This window comes from Acomys russatus, chromosome 21 (genome assembly GCF_903995435.1).
Source record: "Acomys russatus chromosome 21, mAcoRus1.1, whole genome shotgun sequence".
Classification (NCBI taxonomy): domain Eukaryota; kingdom Metazoa; phylum Chordata; class Mammalia; order Rodentia; family Muridae; genus Acomys; species Acomys russatus.
The window spans coordinates 10009518-10022875 of NC_067157.1; the positions used below are offsets into that span (position 1 = coordinate 10009518).

Consider the following 13358-nt stretch of genomic DNA (forward strand, 5'->3'; position numbering starts at 1 on the left):
TCATGGCTGTGTGTGCTCATAACTCTAATGTTGAGGGCCTAAGATGCAGAGTTGTGGCTCCAAGAGCTCACGGCACAGCCAATCTAGCCAAAATGGTGAGCATCTGGTGCAGAAGCAGATGCTGGCTCAAGGCAGTAGAAAGAGAGTGACTGAGCAAGACACCTGAAATCCTCCTTGCTTTTCACATGTGTGCACACAGGTACAGGTGCACCCACACACACCATGTGTGCATACCACACACACACACAAACCCTCCCCACCAATACGTCAGTTAGAATAACACATGGCACATACCATCCTGGTTGGTAACTGTTAAATATTTTTAAAATCCCATTTTTTGTGGCATCAGATCTGCAATGCTTGAGAGTCCTTCTAATTTATCACTAAGATATCCCCGAGGACACAGCAAGAGCACAAAGTGGTGAGAAAGTCATGCAGGAGGGGCAAGAGTGGGTGTGGAGAAACGAAAGAGAGCCCAACTATTTCACTGTCAAAGGGACAAGTTGTAAAGCATGCTTCTTACATGACACAAGACACGCTCCACATACAGAGCCAGCCCAGGTGGCTTTAGTTAGGTACCACCCCACAGTCTCCAAGTCTGCTTTAGGTTCCAAGATCCACATTTTGCGTAGAGCATACATATGAACACACATACATAGGTACACAATTTTATCATAATACCATCTTCTGAGTAAATCTTTGGTTTCTCTTTCAACAGGATGTATAGTGCTTAAACTTTATTAGAGCAGAAAGTAGAAGAGGGACAAACCTAGGAGTTTTGTGGGTGACATGTGTCTAATTATAAATTGCTCAATTAATAAAAGCATTATAAATCATGACCAAATGAAGATCATTGAGAATACACAAATGACTCTAAACTGTAATCACTGGGGATTTGGTCATGCTCTAAGAGGAGCCAGATGAAGTGAATACCTACAAATATTACAACTTGACCTGGGTGCTGCACATAAACATGTATACTACGTAGTACATGTATATATACATACATATATCAGGTCTATAACTAAGAATACAAGATATAAGGAAATGGAGTTTAAGTAACATGTATTAGGGTGGCTCTCATGAAAACTCTACTCGGCCTGTTGTTAATTGGCAGGGTTTCCATAACCATCCCCCCCCCCCCCCCAAGAGATGTTACAATGAAGGCAAAGAGAGAATTAACTCAAAGACTCAGAGAAAGACTTAACTGTTCTAAATGATTTCTTGTGTAAGCACTTTGTAAATTCTATAAGATGTATGATTGCAGGAAGGCACTCACAGGAAGATGAGATAGGAGGTGCAAGGCATGGAGCTAGGCCAGTCTAAACGAAAAGCTAGTTTAAGCACAAGAAAACTAGTTTTAAGTATGAAAACAGGGCAAGGAAGGGCTGTGGATGAAGCTCGTTTGCTAGAGTGCATGGCATCCTGGGTTCAGTCCCCGGCACCAGACCACACACAGCAGACTGCAGTGCAAGAAAATGGAAACTGGACACCAGAATGAGGAAGCTTTAAGGAGGAGAGAGAACACATAGTGGTGATACACAGGACAACGAGTTTTAGAGGCTAAAGAGGAAAAGAGAAAAACTGTCAGGGTGAAAAAATAAATGTGGTTGGGGAGCTCATTCTCTAAGAAAACAAAACAAAACAAAACACAACACAACACAACAAAATAGAAACCATGGTCCTGAAAAGGGGAACCCGAGATGATAATTGAAGACCCTTCTGAGCTGGACAAAGACCGAGGACCTGTATTTGGGAAGCAAGCCCAGAGGAATCCCCAGCCGTACCCCTCAGCTACCTTCTCAGCTGCAGGAACTCGCGTCCTGTCTAGTGGTCTACAAAGGATGGCAGGCAAATTCGGCCATGCTGAGAAGCTGACTTCCTTTCCAAGTGGGATCTAGAGGAAGTTATTGACAAGTGTGTTTCCTATGAACAGCACGAAGGGCTTAAGTGCCCACAGATTCAGCTCTCTCTGAATGAAGTGTAAACTGCTAAGTCAGGTACAACAAAACAGTAAAAACACCGTGGTTAGAAAAAAAAATGAACGGAAATCTATCAGAATGTGAATAAAATATTTCTGACCTTTTGTAGGCAGAAGCAAAGTTATTTTTTCATCTTTTTTGTGTGTGAATGCTGCTTCCACGTTAGCATATGTTTAGTCAAAATTGACTGAATGTCAGAATTCTTTTGTAACACAGTTCAGAATTGATAATATTAGTTATGGCCATAGTCTCTGTCTCTGTATCTCTGTGTCTCTTTGTTTCTGTCTCTCTCTGTGTCTCTGTGTCTGTCTGTCTGTCTGTCTGTCTCTCTCTCTCTCTCTCTCTCTCTCTCTCTCTCTCTCTCTCTCTCTCTCTGTGTGTGGTTGTGTCATGCAGCATACATATAGAAGTCAGAGGACATCCCTGGTGTCAGTCTTCACCTTCTATCTTGTCTGGGATAGTGTGTCCTCTTCACTGCTGTGTGTGCCAGGTTGGATGTCCCACAAGCTTGCAGCAATTCTCCTGTTCCTACCTCCCACCTTCCCACAAAGCCCAGGGCACAGACAACAAGCTTCTGACTTCATGTGGGTCCCGAGATTCAAACTCAGGTACTCACACACACGGTGGGTGCTTTAACCCACAGAGCCTCCTCTCAAGCCCTGGCCATGGTCTTCAATAGACATTTTTTAAACCTGAGGCGTTCCATAGTCCCTTCAGAGCATTAACTTATGAGGAACTGCAGAAATAGAGTAGAGCTAAGTTATCCTATTTTTTACATTTCAGGATCAGACTCAATAATGATCCATTTCTGTACTATAAGGGGATCGTTTATCTTTAAAAACTTCAAAGGTGTTCCTCCTAATACAACTACTCTTGTAGGCATAAGGCTATTGTGTAATTTACATGCCGATTTCTGTACCCCTCCCCCATATCTGGTTGCAATCCTTGTTCTAAGAATCTCCTGTCGCAATGTTGTGCAAACACTGCTCCCCAATTGTCTCCTGATATGCCACTAAAGCAGTTTACAGCCAGTTGCGGAGCAGGGGAGAGAATAAGGCTGGATTTCCTGCCAGCCAGGGGAGGAGGAGTTAGAAGAGGAACTGGGGGATTGAACCAGGGGATTCAGCCACGGGAGAGGTTCAGGAAACATCAGAAGAGGAGCTGGAGCAGGAAAGCTACAAAGTGCAAGTATCGCTGGGATGCACACTGGGAGGAAGCTAAATTAGCGTAGAGGGTTAAGATTAGAGAAACAACTGCTCAGTTCTTGTGCTGTGAAGCTTATTAGTAAACAAATATAAAAGTCTCAATTATTTGTGTGATAACCATGTTAAGAGAGAAACAGAGGAAAAAACCCCCACAGTTTAATAAAAATAACTATACCACATTCTTAATTGTTAGCATTTACAAGAATCATCAGGAAGTGTTCATTAACATGCTATGGTGGTTTGAATAGGCATGGCCTCCATAGACTCATGTGTTTGAGTGCTTCCCCCATAGGGAGTGGCCTTGTTGGAGTAGGTGTGATTTTGTTGGAGGAAGTGTGTCACTGGGGAGGCGGGCTCTGACATTTCCTATGCTCAAGCTCTGCCCAGTGTGGCACCCAGTCTCCCTCTGCTGCCTTGGGATCAAGATGTAAATTCTTGGCTCCCTCTCCAGCACCATATCTGCTTGCCTGCTACCGTGCTGTTTGCCATGATGATGATGATGGACTAAACCTCTGAAACCGTACGCCAGCCCCAATGAAATGTTTCCTTTTGCAAGAGTTGTGTGGTCATGGGGTCTCTTTACAGTAATAGAGCCCTAGCTAAGACACATGCATGCTCCTAGCCTTTATCTTCGATTTAGTTACATCAAAAACCTGCAGGTAGTTCAGAAGCCTTTAAAATAAGAACTTTGGATAACACACAGAGCTACACACCGACAAGAAGGCAATGTAAGGGCAGAGGTGGAGATCGGTGTGATGCAGCTGAGAGTTAAGGATTGCAGGAGGCACCAAAGCTAGGCAAAAGCAAGGAAGTGCTCTCTAGACACCCCGGAGGCAACACTGACCATGGCACACTTATTGCAATAAGACTTGAGATTCACATGTGGTGTGAGGGTTGGGGAAAATGTATCATTTCTTTCACTAAATCACTGTACAGAACAACAAAGGGTGAAAGAGAAAGAGCCAGGAAACAGCAGATCAGTGGACAGAGCTGAGCGTCAGCACCCAGGAGGTGTTGTCATGACAACAGTGAGCTCTTTGGGTTGTAAATCTACCAACAGTGCCTTCAATTTAAACATTTCTTTTTCATTTTAAAGATTTATTTTAAGTCGGGCATGATGGCGTACGCCTTTGATCCCAGCACTCCAGGAGGCAGAGACAGGCAGATATCTGTGAGTTTGAGGCCAGCCTGGTCTACAGAGTGAGTTCCAGGACAGCCAAGGCTACACAGAGAAACCCTGTCTCAAAACACCAAAAACTTTTTGTTTAAAACACAGTGACTTTATTCATAATAGCCAGAAAACAAAACTAATCTAGATGTCCCTCAACTGAGGAAGAATGTCTAAAGAAAATATGGTACATTCACACAATGAAGTATTACTAAGCAGTTAAAAAAATATGAAATCTGCGTGCAAATGGATGAAATTAGAAAAAAAAATCATCTCAAGCGAGGTAGCTCAGACGCAGAAATACAAACATGATGCACACACTTAGAAGTGACTATTAGCTGCTAGGTAAATGATGATCATGCTACAACCCTCAGACCTAGGGAGGCCAAGTAACGGGGTTGGAGTTGGGGGGACATATGCGTCTCCCTTGGAAGGGGAAGCAGAATAGATTTTGTGAGTGAATTGAGGAAGATAGGAATGAGACTAAGGACCAGGTTGCGGGAAGGAACGGTGGGGAAAGAGTACGGGGAGAGACACTGGAATTGGAGTTGTGGACAGTTGTGAGCTGCTGTGTGGGTGCGGCAAGCCGCATCCAGATCCTCTGTCAGAGCAGTGAGTGCTCTTAACTGCTGAGTCATCTCTCTGGCCCCAGTAGCTTCAATTTAAACTTTTTATTAAAGTCTTGAGAACCCACTAGGAAAACCAAAGGATGAAAACACAATTAAGTCAAGTTGTGAAGAAGGCTTCAGAGCTCACCACCAGCCCAGGGACGGATGGATGCTTGCCGTGTCCATGATGGCAGTGAACAGACAAAGGGCTTCAGGGGGAGTAGGAGGGGCTGGAGAAAACAACTGGTTCTCACTCTTCCCTCTCTCCCCAGTTTGGGGAGGGCTTTGAGTTGAATAGAAAGACATCTCTCACACTAGAGAGTAACTTAGTCCTTAAGAGTGTCTCAAGTCTGCCATGACTCTGCAGTACAGTGGCAAAACAAAACAAAACAAAACAAAAAAACAAAAAAACAAAACAAAAAAGTCTTAATATACAATAGATAAAAATAGCATCCAAAAAATAAGGTAAAATTTCTTGAAAGCCTTATTCTCGCCCGTTCCTTTTCTAAGGCAAACCCATTCCGTTTGCTGTTAATTTTTTTTAGCTGAAACTGAATCTTCACTCCAAAATAAAAATAGCAACTTGAGGTTTATGGTTCATACTTGAAGTTTGAATATACATTGATAAGTGTTGCCTTGGCCACAGTGTTGCCTCAGAACCGTAGAACAGTGACCCAACTTTTACACTGGTGTGAGTGCAGGCAGAAAAATGGCACACATGCCCAAAGCAGCCAGATACGTAACAGCTGGATGGAAAGAATATATGCAAATGTGTATATTATACTATCTATGTCTGTATATATAATGAATAACAGGAAATAGAGGTGTCTGAAGCAAAGCTGAGTGACAGGACACATTAGCTATACAAAGAGCAGAGTGGACATCAGAGAATTCCTGGAAAAAGCAGAACCTTCTGCAAGACTAATTAATGATGAGAAATCAATGATTGTAGGAAAACTTGATTGGTCAGAGCCAGATTCTCTGGGCTTTATCTTCATCCAGCAGAAGGTTTGGTTCCTCCCAGGACTTTTGTTCACAGATCAGGCTTCACAAGCCGGAGCATGCGCGTGCACAAGGGTGTGCATACACAGACACACAACTCATAAAAACAGCGATGAATATTCAAAGAAACATAATAAATCACCAAGGAACTTCAACATAACCTTCTTGACTCCTGTCACTTTCATGTTAGCTAACTAGTCATGCTAAAGATGACAATTATTATTTTTTTGTAGTCTCCTCTCCTGCTATACTTTATTAGGAAAATAAAGGTTTATGTACACAACAGGACTGTGGATAACAATTATTTTAAAGGTTTGATAATTACACATTGTACACATGAACTAAATTATCATAGCATACCCCCAAATATGTGTGCTTACTCTGTGCCAATTAAACATTTTTTTCTTTTTTCTTTCTTCCTTCCCTCCATCCCTCTCTCTCTCTCTGTCTCTTTCTTTCTTTTAAAGGAAAGATTACTCTATGTAGTCCTGGCTGTCCTGAAACTCAGTGTGTAGACCAGGTTGGTCTGGAACCTACAGAGATCTGCCTGCCTCTGCCTCTCCAGCTCTGGGATTAAAGGTGTGCGCCACCATGCCCAGCTAAGAGATTTTTATAAAGAAGTGAAATAAAAATCTGAGCGTGTATGGGTACAAAGTAAGAACGGCCTAGTTACGGTTAGTCCATGGGTGTGAGACACTCTTGTGTTTGCCTATAAAATGGGATTGCATGATGTAAAGATACAGTCTTGCTTTTTGGATAAAATGTCCTGTGGACCACATGCTGGTTCCAGAACTGAGGATTCTCTAGGGCATGGCCTTTGTGTCCTTAGCCAGCTCTCATCACACACACGCACACACACACACACACACACACACACACACACACACACACACACAGATACACACACACACACACACACACACACACACACACACACACACATACACACACACACACACACAGGGCCATCAGTCAAGTCTAACCTGGTTCAGATTCTTGCTCTACTTCCGGGACCTCAGATGCTTCGGACTCCTCAGGTAACAGCGATCCTCTGGTGTACTCTTGTATTTCAGAAGCCTCAGACTCTTCCCGGCCATCAAACTCCTCACCTTCAACCTCCTCCTCAGCCTCGTTATCGTGCTCTTCAACTTCTGCGATGAATCACAAGGAATAGACTTATTCGGTTAAAGCCAGCAAGTGAGTCCTGGGTAGTGTTAAGCATGGAGAATAAAATAAAGAACGAGACTGATAGAGTCCCCCATTATGTGGCCTAACGGGGGAAGTAGACAAACTACCATTGTAGTACGTCTACTGCCAGAGAGTGGTGAAGAACGGCGGCCATTCTAGCAGAATGTTGGAGAACCAGAGGGTGGGCTCGTTCAAAAGAAGTAATGTTTACAGCAGTTCCAAATCACAGCAGGAGACCGGAAATAGCCCAATGCCTGCTGAGTAAGGAAATGCTTAGGTCCATATCATCACTGTGGCAGCCACTAGCTGTGGCGACAAGCCCATGCAGCAGTCTAAAGTGAGATGCATGACAGTACAAAACACATAATGATTTTCAAAGGGTGAGTATAAAAACCTTAACCTAAAATATGTAGAAAATTAAAAGCTGCTCATGTGGTTTGCACTGAGTTTCTGTTGGGCAGCACCAGGGCAGACTCCCTACTTGGCTACATATCTGGCACAGATGTGGTAATAGATCTATTGTAGCTCATTGTAGGAGTAGTGTAGCATGTTAACCTTTGAGGTAGTGGTACATTTAGAAAGTACAATTGCAAGCTTTAAAAGATTTATTTATTTATTTATTTTATGTGTATGAGTGCTCTGTTTTCATGGATACCAGAAAGAGAGAATCAAATTCTACCACAGATGTTGTGAGCCACCATGTGGTTGCTGGGAATTGAACTCAGAACCTCTAGGAGAATAAACAGTGCTCTTAACCACTGAGCCATCTCTCCAGTCCATAACTGCAAACTTTATGTGGCTGTTGATGGCCATGTCAGAGGGAGACAGCAGGGATCTCAGAGAACTCATTTCCCAATCTTTCATGTGTTTGTGAAGATGGCTTAATTGTTTCTCTAAGTTCTCATGGGCCCTTATAGAGGAATTTTAATGCAGCAACGTGGCTGCTCTGATCACATCCAAAGAGCTTCTGGGTCTGTGTGATCTGGATGGAATGCAGACACGCCCTTAGTACACACCTTTAATCCCAAACAAGGAAGGTAAAGACAGTTTGTAGAAGGAAGCACCCATGTTTGAAAGTGATGTTTAATTGAGAGGCAGACAAAGTGACAAATCAGAGAAAGATTTGACAATAGGATATTCCCAACTCTTATGAAAACAGAGAGGAGAGAGAGGTGACTTAAGAGAGAAGCTGAGAAAGAGAGAGAGAGACAGAGAGAGAGAAGAGAGATTTACCAGGACAGTTGCATGGAGATAGGCTGCAGAGAGAGAGAACAAGGTAGACACAGAAAGAGCCAGAGGATTAAAAGAGAATCGCTAGAATTAGTTTGAGCCAGAACAGCTGAGTTGAAGCAGCCAGCCCAGAGTTCAGAAAGAGCTAGAAAAGGTGAGTTTATTCAGCAATAAGTCTCAGAGGCTGAAAACATTCTGGGCCTAGATTAGATTGTATGGAGGACTAGGCCTAGGTTAGCAGACAGAGGCTGTTAGCCTCAGAGAGGACAGTTACCTCAGGAGAATAAAGTTCCTTTTACAGACCTTGCAATAAGAGTGTTAGGCGCGACCCCTTTCTGATTAGGAATCTTTATCCTGTGGATCTATTATCCCCAGGAGGGCCTAATTTGTTGTGGGAATTGGAATGCTTTGGGGAAGAAGAGGCACAGGCACAGGCCCTGGGCAGACTGGGAGATGTCTTTATAACCCACAGGAAAGCAGCAGTAACAAAGCAAGACAAGCAGCATGCTGCTAGTGTTGCTGATCGGTGCCTGCCTTTTCTTTTCTTGTCCTCGGTGGCCACCAGCCTTTGCTTTTCTTCTTCTAGTCTCAGTTCCTCTTCTTTGGCTTTTCTGAAATGAAAAGGTTCAAAATTCAGTTCCGGAAAAAAAAAATCAGACACCTCTTCTTACTATAGGGCAAACATCAGAGACTCAGCTGCCAATAGTCTCTTAGGCTTTTTATTTCACAGCGTGCAGCTTCATCCCGCTCGGGCTTGAAGCCAATACTGTGGAGCTTTTGGTGAGAAGCCAGTGAGTGTTGTATCTGAGACTATGGCTGTCAGTTAGGAAACCTGCTAAAACAAGGGAAAGAGTAAAGCTGACAGGACGAGGACGACCTGTAACATTTCCCTTAGGCTCAATGAGTAATGTTAAGTGAAAAGAGTAGTGTATAAGACTATATCTACAATATAATTTTAACTTTGTACAGTATATATGAGAACCAGAAAGCTAGAAAATTAATCAAATTACAGACAGTAATCATTTTGGGATGGCAGCACTGTGAGAGTTTGATTTATAAGATTTACACTAGGATTTTTTTCTCCTTGAATAGGAAACATAATGTTTCTTTTTAGTAAAAAAAATTGGGGCCTAGAGAGATGTCTCAGGAATTAAGACCACTTGCTGTTTTTACATAGTTCTGGGTGATAGCCCAAGTAGCAAACACAGCCCACAACCACCTGTAACTCCAGCTCCAAGGCACTTAAAGCCCTCTTCTAGATTGCAAGGCTATCTGCACTCACAGGCACACCTATCACCCTCCACATATATACATAATTAAAAATTTTAAATTTGGCCCTGCAGCTGTGGTGTTGTGCTGTGGGGAAGAGATGGATTTGTAAACCTCAGCGTGAGGTTCTGCCTGCCGGAGGCCGCTGTGGTGTGGAGACACCTCCCCTCCAGTCCATGACAGACTGTAATCCCTTACTTTCTCTATTACCAAAAGGATGGCCAATAATAATAATCTATTTAAAGGCTGCTTTTTTTTTTTTTTTTTTTTTTTTTTTTACTATTTCCTTGTAAGAACAAGATACAGAAAATTTCACTTTTATTGTACCTACTTGTGACAATGTTTAGCCTGTGAAAAGATACCTGTGAAAAGGTCTTCCTCAAGGAATGTTAAATAGTCCAACTCTAAGTCAATATTTTGTACAACAGCTGCTAGAAATAACTCATAAACAATTCCTCAATCCATAATTTACCATTATTCAAATGCTATCTTTTTGGTTGATTGTGATGAGAATACATTAGAGAGAATGTTTAAGAAGCAAACAAGATTTTACCTACTTGTGGTTTACAGATTGCTCCTGAAAACATACAAAGAGTTGATTCCATCAACTATCAACGATTTAAATTAACAAAAGAGTGAACCACAAACGGTACAGTTCAGAAGAGATCAGTTATAAACTCTTAATGACTTTCAAAAACCACTGAGAGATATTAACTGGTTATGGCCTGTTATTGGCTTCTGTTGGGTCCCCTAAAGTGGGGAGCAGGGGCTGTCTCTGACATGGGCTCTGTTGTCTGCTCATTGACCACTTCCCCTTGGTGAGAAAGCTTTACAGGCCACAGAATAAGAGGATGCAGGTAGTCCTGATGAGATTTGATAGATTGGGGTCAGATGGTAGGGGAGAACGGCTCCCTTTTCTGAGGACTAGGGGAGAGAGTAAGGAGGAAGAGGGAGGAAGGGTGGGACTGTGAAGAGATGAGGGAGGGGGATACAATCATGATGTAAAATGAAAAAAAAAAAGAGTTGAGTTGTTTTAGACTCTACAAGTTGATTGAAACTTAAACAGTCCTATACAATTAGCAGCTGAAGCAGAGAAAGAGTTGACTCAGGTAGAGCAAAAATTGCAGGGCAAACATGGACTAGCCAGATCCCAAACTTGACTGTATTCTAGTCATTTTGCCTTTTCCTCATGCCTTCCTGGACTTATGATGCAGAGAGAAGACAGTATTTTAGAATTATCTTCTAAACTAAGTAAAAAAATAAAAAATACTTACGTTGAAAAGTTTTCTGATCTAATTGTAGAAGGAAGAATAAGACTTTGTCAGTTATCGGGAAAAGACCCAGGAGAAATTGTAGTACCTTATTCTAATGCTGAAATTACCTCATTATGGGTAATTAATGAAAATTGTAAAAAATCTTATAGCAATTATTTGGGAGAAATTAGCAACAAATATCCCCAAAGCAAGTGACTCCAGTTCATAAAAAGAACTAATTAGATTCTCCCCTGTATAGTATAAGGGGCACTAACCTCTGAAGCTCCTACATTTTATACCAATGTAAATAAATCAGGAATGGCAGGTTGTAAGTCAGAAAATGTAAGTAAAGTTATTTTTTTAAAGCCCATATCCTTCAGTGCAAAATTCAGGGGTATATGCAATTCTTATGGGTTTATTAGATTTTTCTGAAACTATCAACATGATTACTGAGTCACAATATGCAGAGAGGGTTGTGTTACATATAGAAACTGCTGAACATATTCCTGATAATTCAGAATTAACATCATTATTTACACAATTGCAACAGACAATTAAAACAGAAATCATTCATTATATATCACCCATATTCAATCTGATATGGGATTTCCTGGTCCATTGGCATAAAGAAATAAAGAGATTGACTAATTATTAATAGGAAATGTGCCAGAAATCTAAAAATTCCATAAAAGTACATCATTTTAACAGCAAAGATTTAAAGAGAAATTTTCTATTACTTGGCAACAAGCCAAATAAATTGTAAAAGAAATATTTCTTTTTCTTTCTTTCTTTCTTTCTTCTTCTTCTTTTTTTTTTTTTTTTTTTTTTTTTTTTTTTTTTTTTTGGTATAATCTAGTTCAATTACCTGCTGGAAGTAATCCTAAGGGTACCAAGAGAAATGAGTTTTGGCAGGTGGATGTGTTTCACTTTGCAGAATTTGGGAAAGTAAAATTTGTGCATCATACCACTGATACATATTCAGGACTTCAATGGGCCTTTGCTTTGGGTTCTGAAAAGGCTGATTCTGTAAGTGCACATTGTTGGAGGTGATGGCTATCATGGGGATGCCCTTACAGATTAAGACTGGTGCTGCCCTTTCATATGTTTTCATTAAAAGGAAATGGGTTTTTTTGCATGTTATGACACAAAATGTATTGCAGGTATACCATACAACCCAACAGGTCAAAGAGGTATAGAAAGATTTAATATTTCTTCTCTTTCTTTCTTTCTTTCTTTCTTTCTTTCTTTCTTTCTTTCTCTCTCTCTCTCTTTCTTTCTTTTAAAGACAGGGTCTCTCTACTATCTAGATCTGGCTGTCCTCAAACTCGATAAGTAGACAAGGCTGGCCTGGAGTTCCCAGAGATCCATGGGCCTCTGCCTCCCAAGTCCTAGGACTAAAGGCATGTACAGCCACTGCCCAGCCCAAATTCAGGTTTTTGCAGAGCATACTTCAGCAAGAAGGAACAGTGAGTTGCTAGGCCCCCGTTTCCCTTTCCCCTTTTGTTTCTCAGCCTGAAGAACTTCACAGTCTGTTAAAGGTCAGCTGTGGTGGCTTGCTCATAATTTTAAAAGCACTTCATCACACCCAGAACCAAGAACAAAGCTTCCATGCTGAACCTGTAAGATGTAAATAACCAGTTCTTCCCTTCCATGGAGGCAAGGCAGATTTTCCTTTTAGCTACACTGTGTGGCATATTTTTCTTTATTTTGTGTTGTGTTATTGCCTCTGTGTGTGTGTGTGTGTGTGTGTGTGTGCGTGTGCATGTGCGTGTGTGTGCGTGTGTGAGATGTCTATGCTTGTTTTTCTCAGTTGGCTAATGAAGACTACATGATATGAGCTGTGGAGCTATTTGCAGCTGAGTAGAGATTTATGCACTTGCTGTTTCTTTTGGAACTAAGTGAGATCCTGCCCAGTTAACAGACAATCTTCCCGACGTTAGAGAGGTTTTTATAAGCACAGCCTGTGAGACGGTATGAAAAGCTCAGGTCCACCCTGGGGGCTGCAGAGATGCTCAGTGGTTGAGAGTGCTTGCTGCTCCTGCAAAGGACCTGAGTTTGGTCCCCATGTTGGCTGGCTCCTACCTGTAACTTCAGTTCCAAGGGATCCAGTGCCCTCTTCTGTCCTCACTGAGCACCCATACACAAGTGACACACACATATATGTAAATAAAAATGAAGTCTCTGAAAACACAAGGATGGTCAATGCTCAACCCGTTTTGTGGCTCTCCCACAGCTTACTGTATTGCTTCCTCTTCCTTCTTTTTGATTTGAAATTCATCCATCAATCTTAGTAAAATCTTATCATCAATTTCAGCCTTACATTTTAAATACATTCTATTTAATAGACATTTCCCTGAAATACAGACAAAGAGAAAAAAAATTATTTTGAAGTTGCATCTCAGGGAGTTCTTCATTCCTTGGTTTAGCAAAGCTAAATGTTGGCAATAGACATT

The 13358-nt window shown here is 41.6% G+C and overlaps 1 protein-coding gene across 1 annotated transcript in view; it reads right to left on the reverse strand.

The window, feature by feature from the left end:
* Ak9 (adenylate kinase 9) overlaps nt 1-13358 on the reverse strand; it is a 118031-nt gene that overhangs the window by 44494 nt on the left and 60179 nt on the right. Inside the window, exons 17-19 of the mRNA XM_051164063.1 lie at nt 13144-13258; nt 8918-8994; nt 6949-7116 (exon numbers count right to left, since the gene is read on the reverse strand). Coding sequence (XP_051020020.1) covers nt 6949-7116; nt 8918-8994; nt 13144-13258 — 360 coding nt within the window. The remainder of the gene's footprint in view (nt 1-6948; nt 7117-8917; nt 8995-13143; nt 13259-13358) is intronic.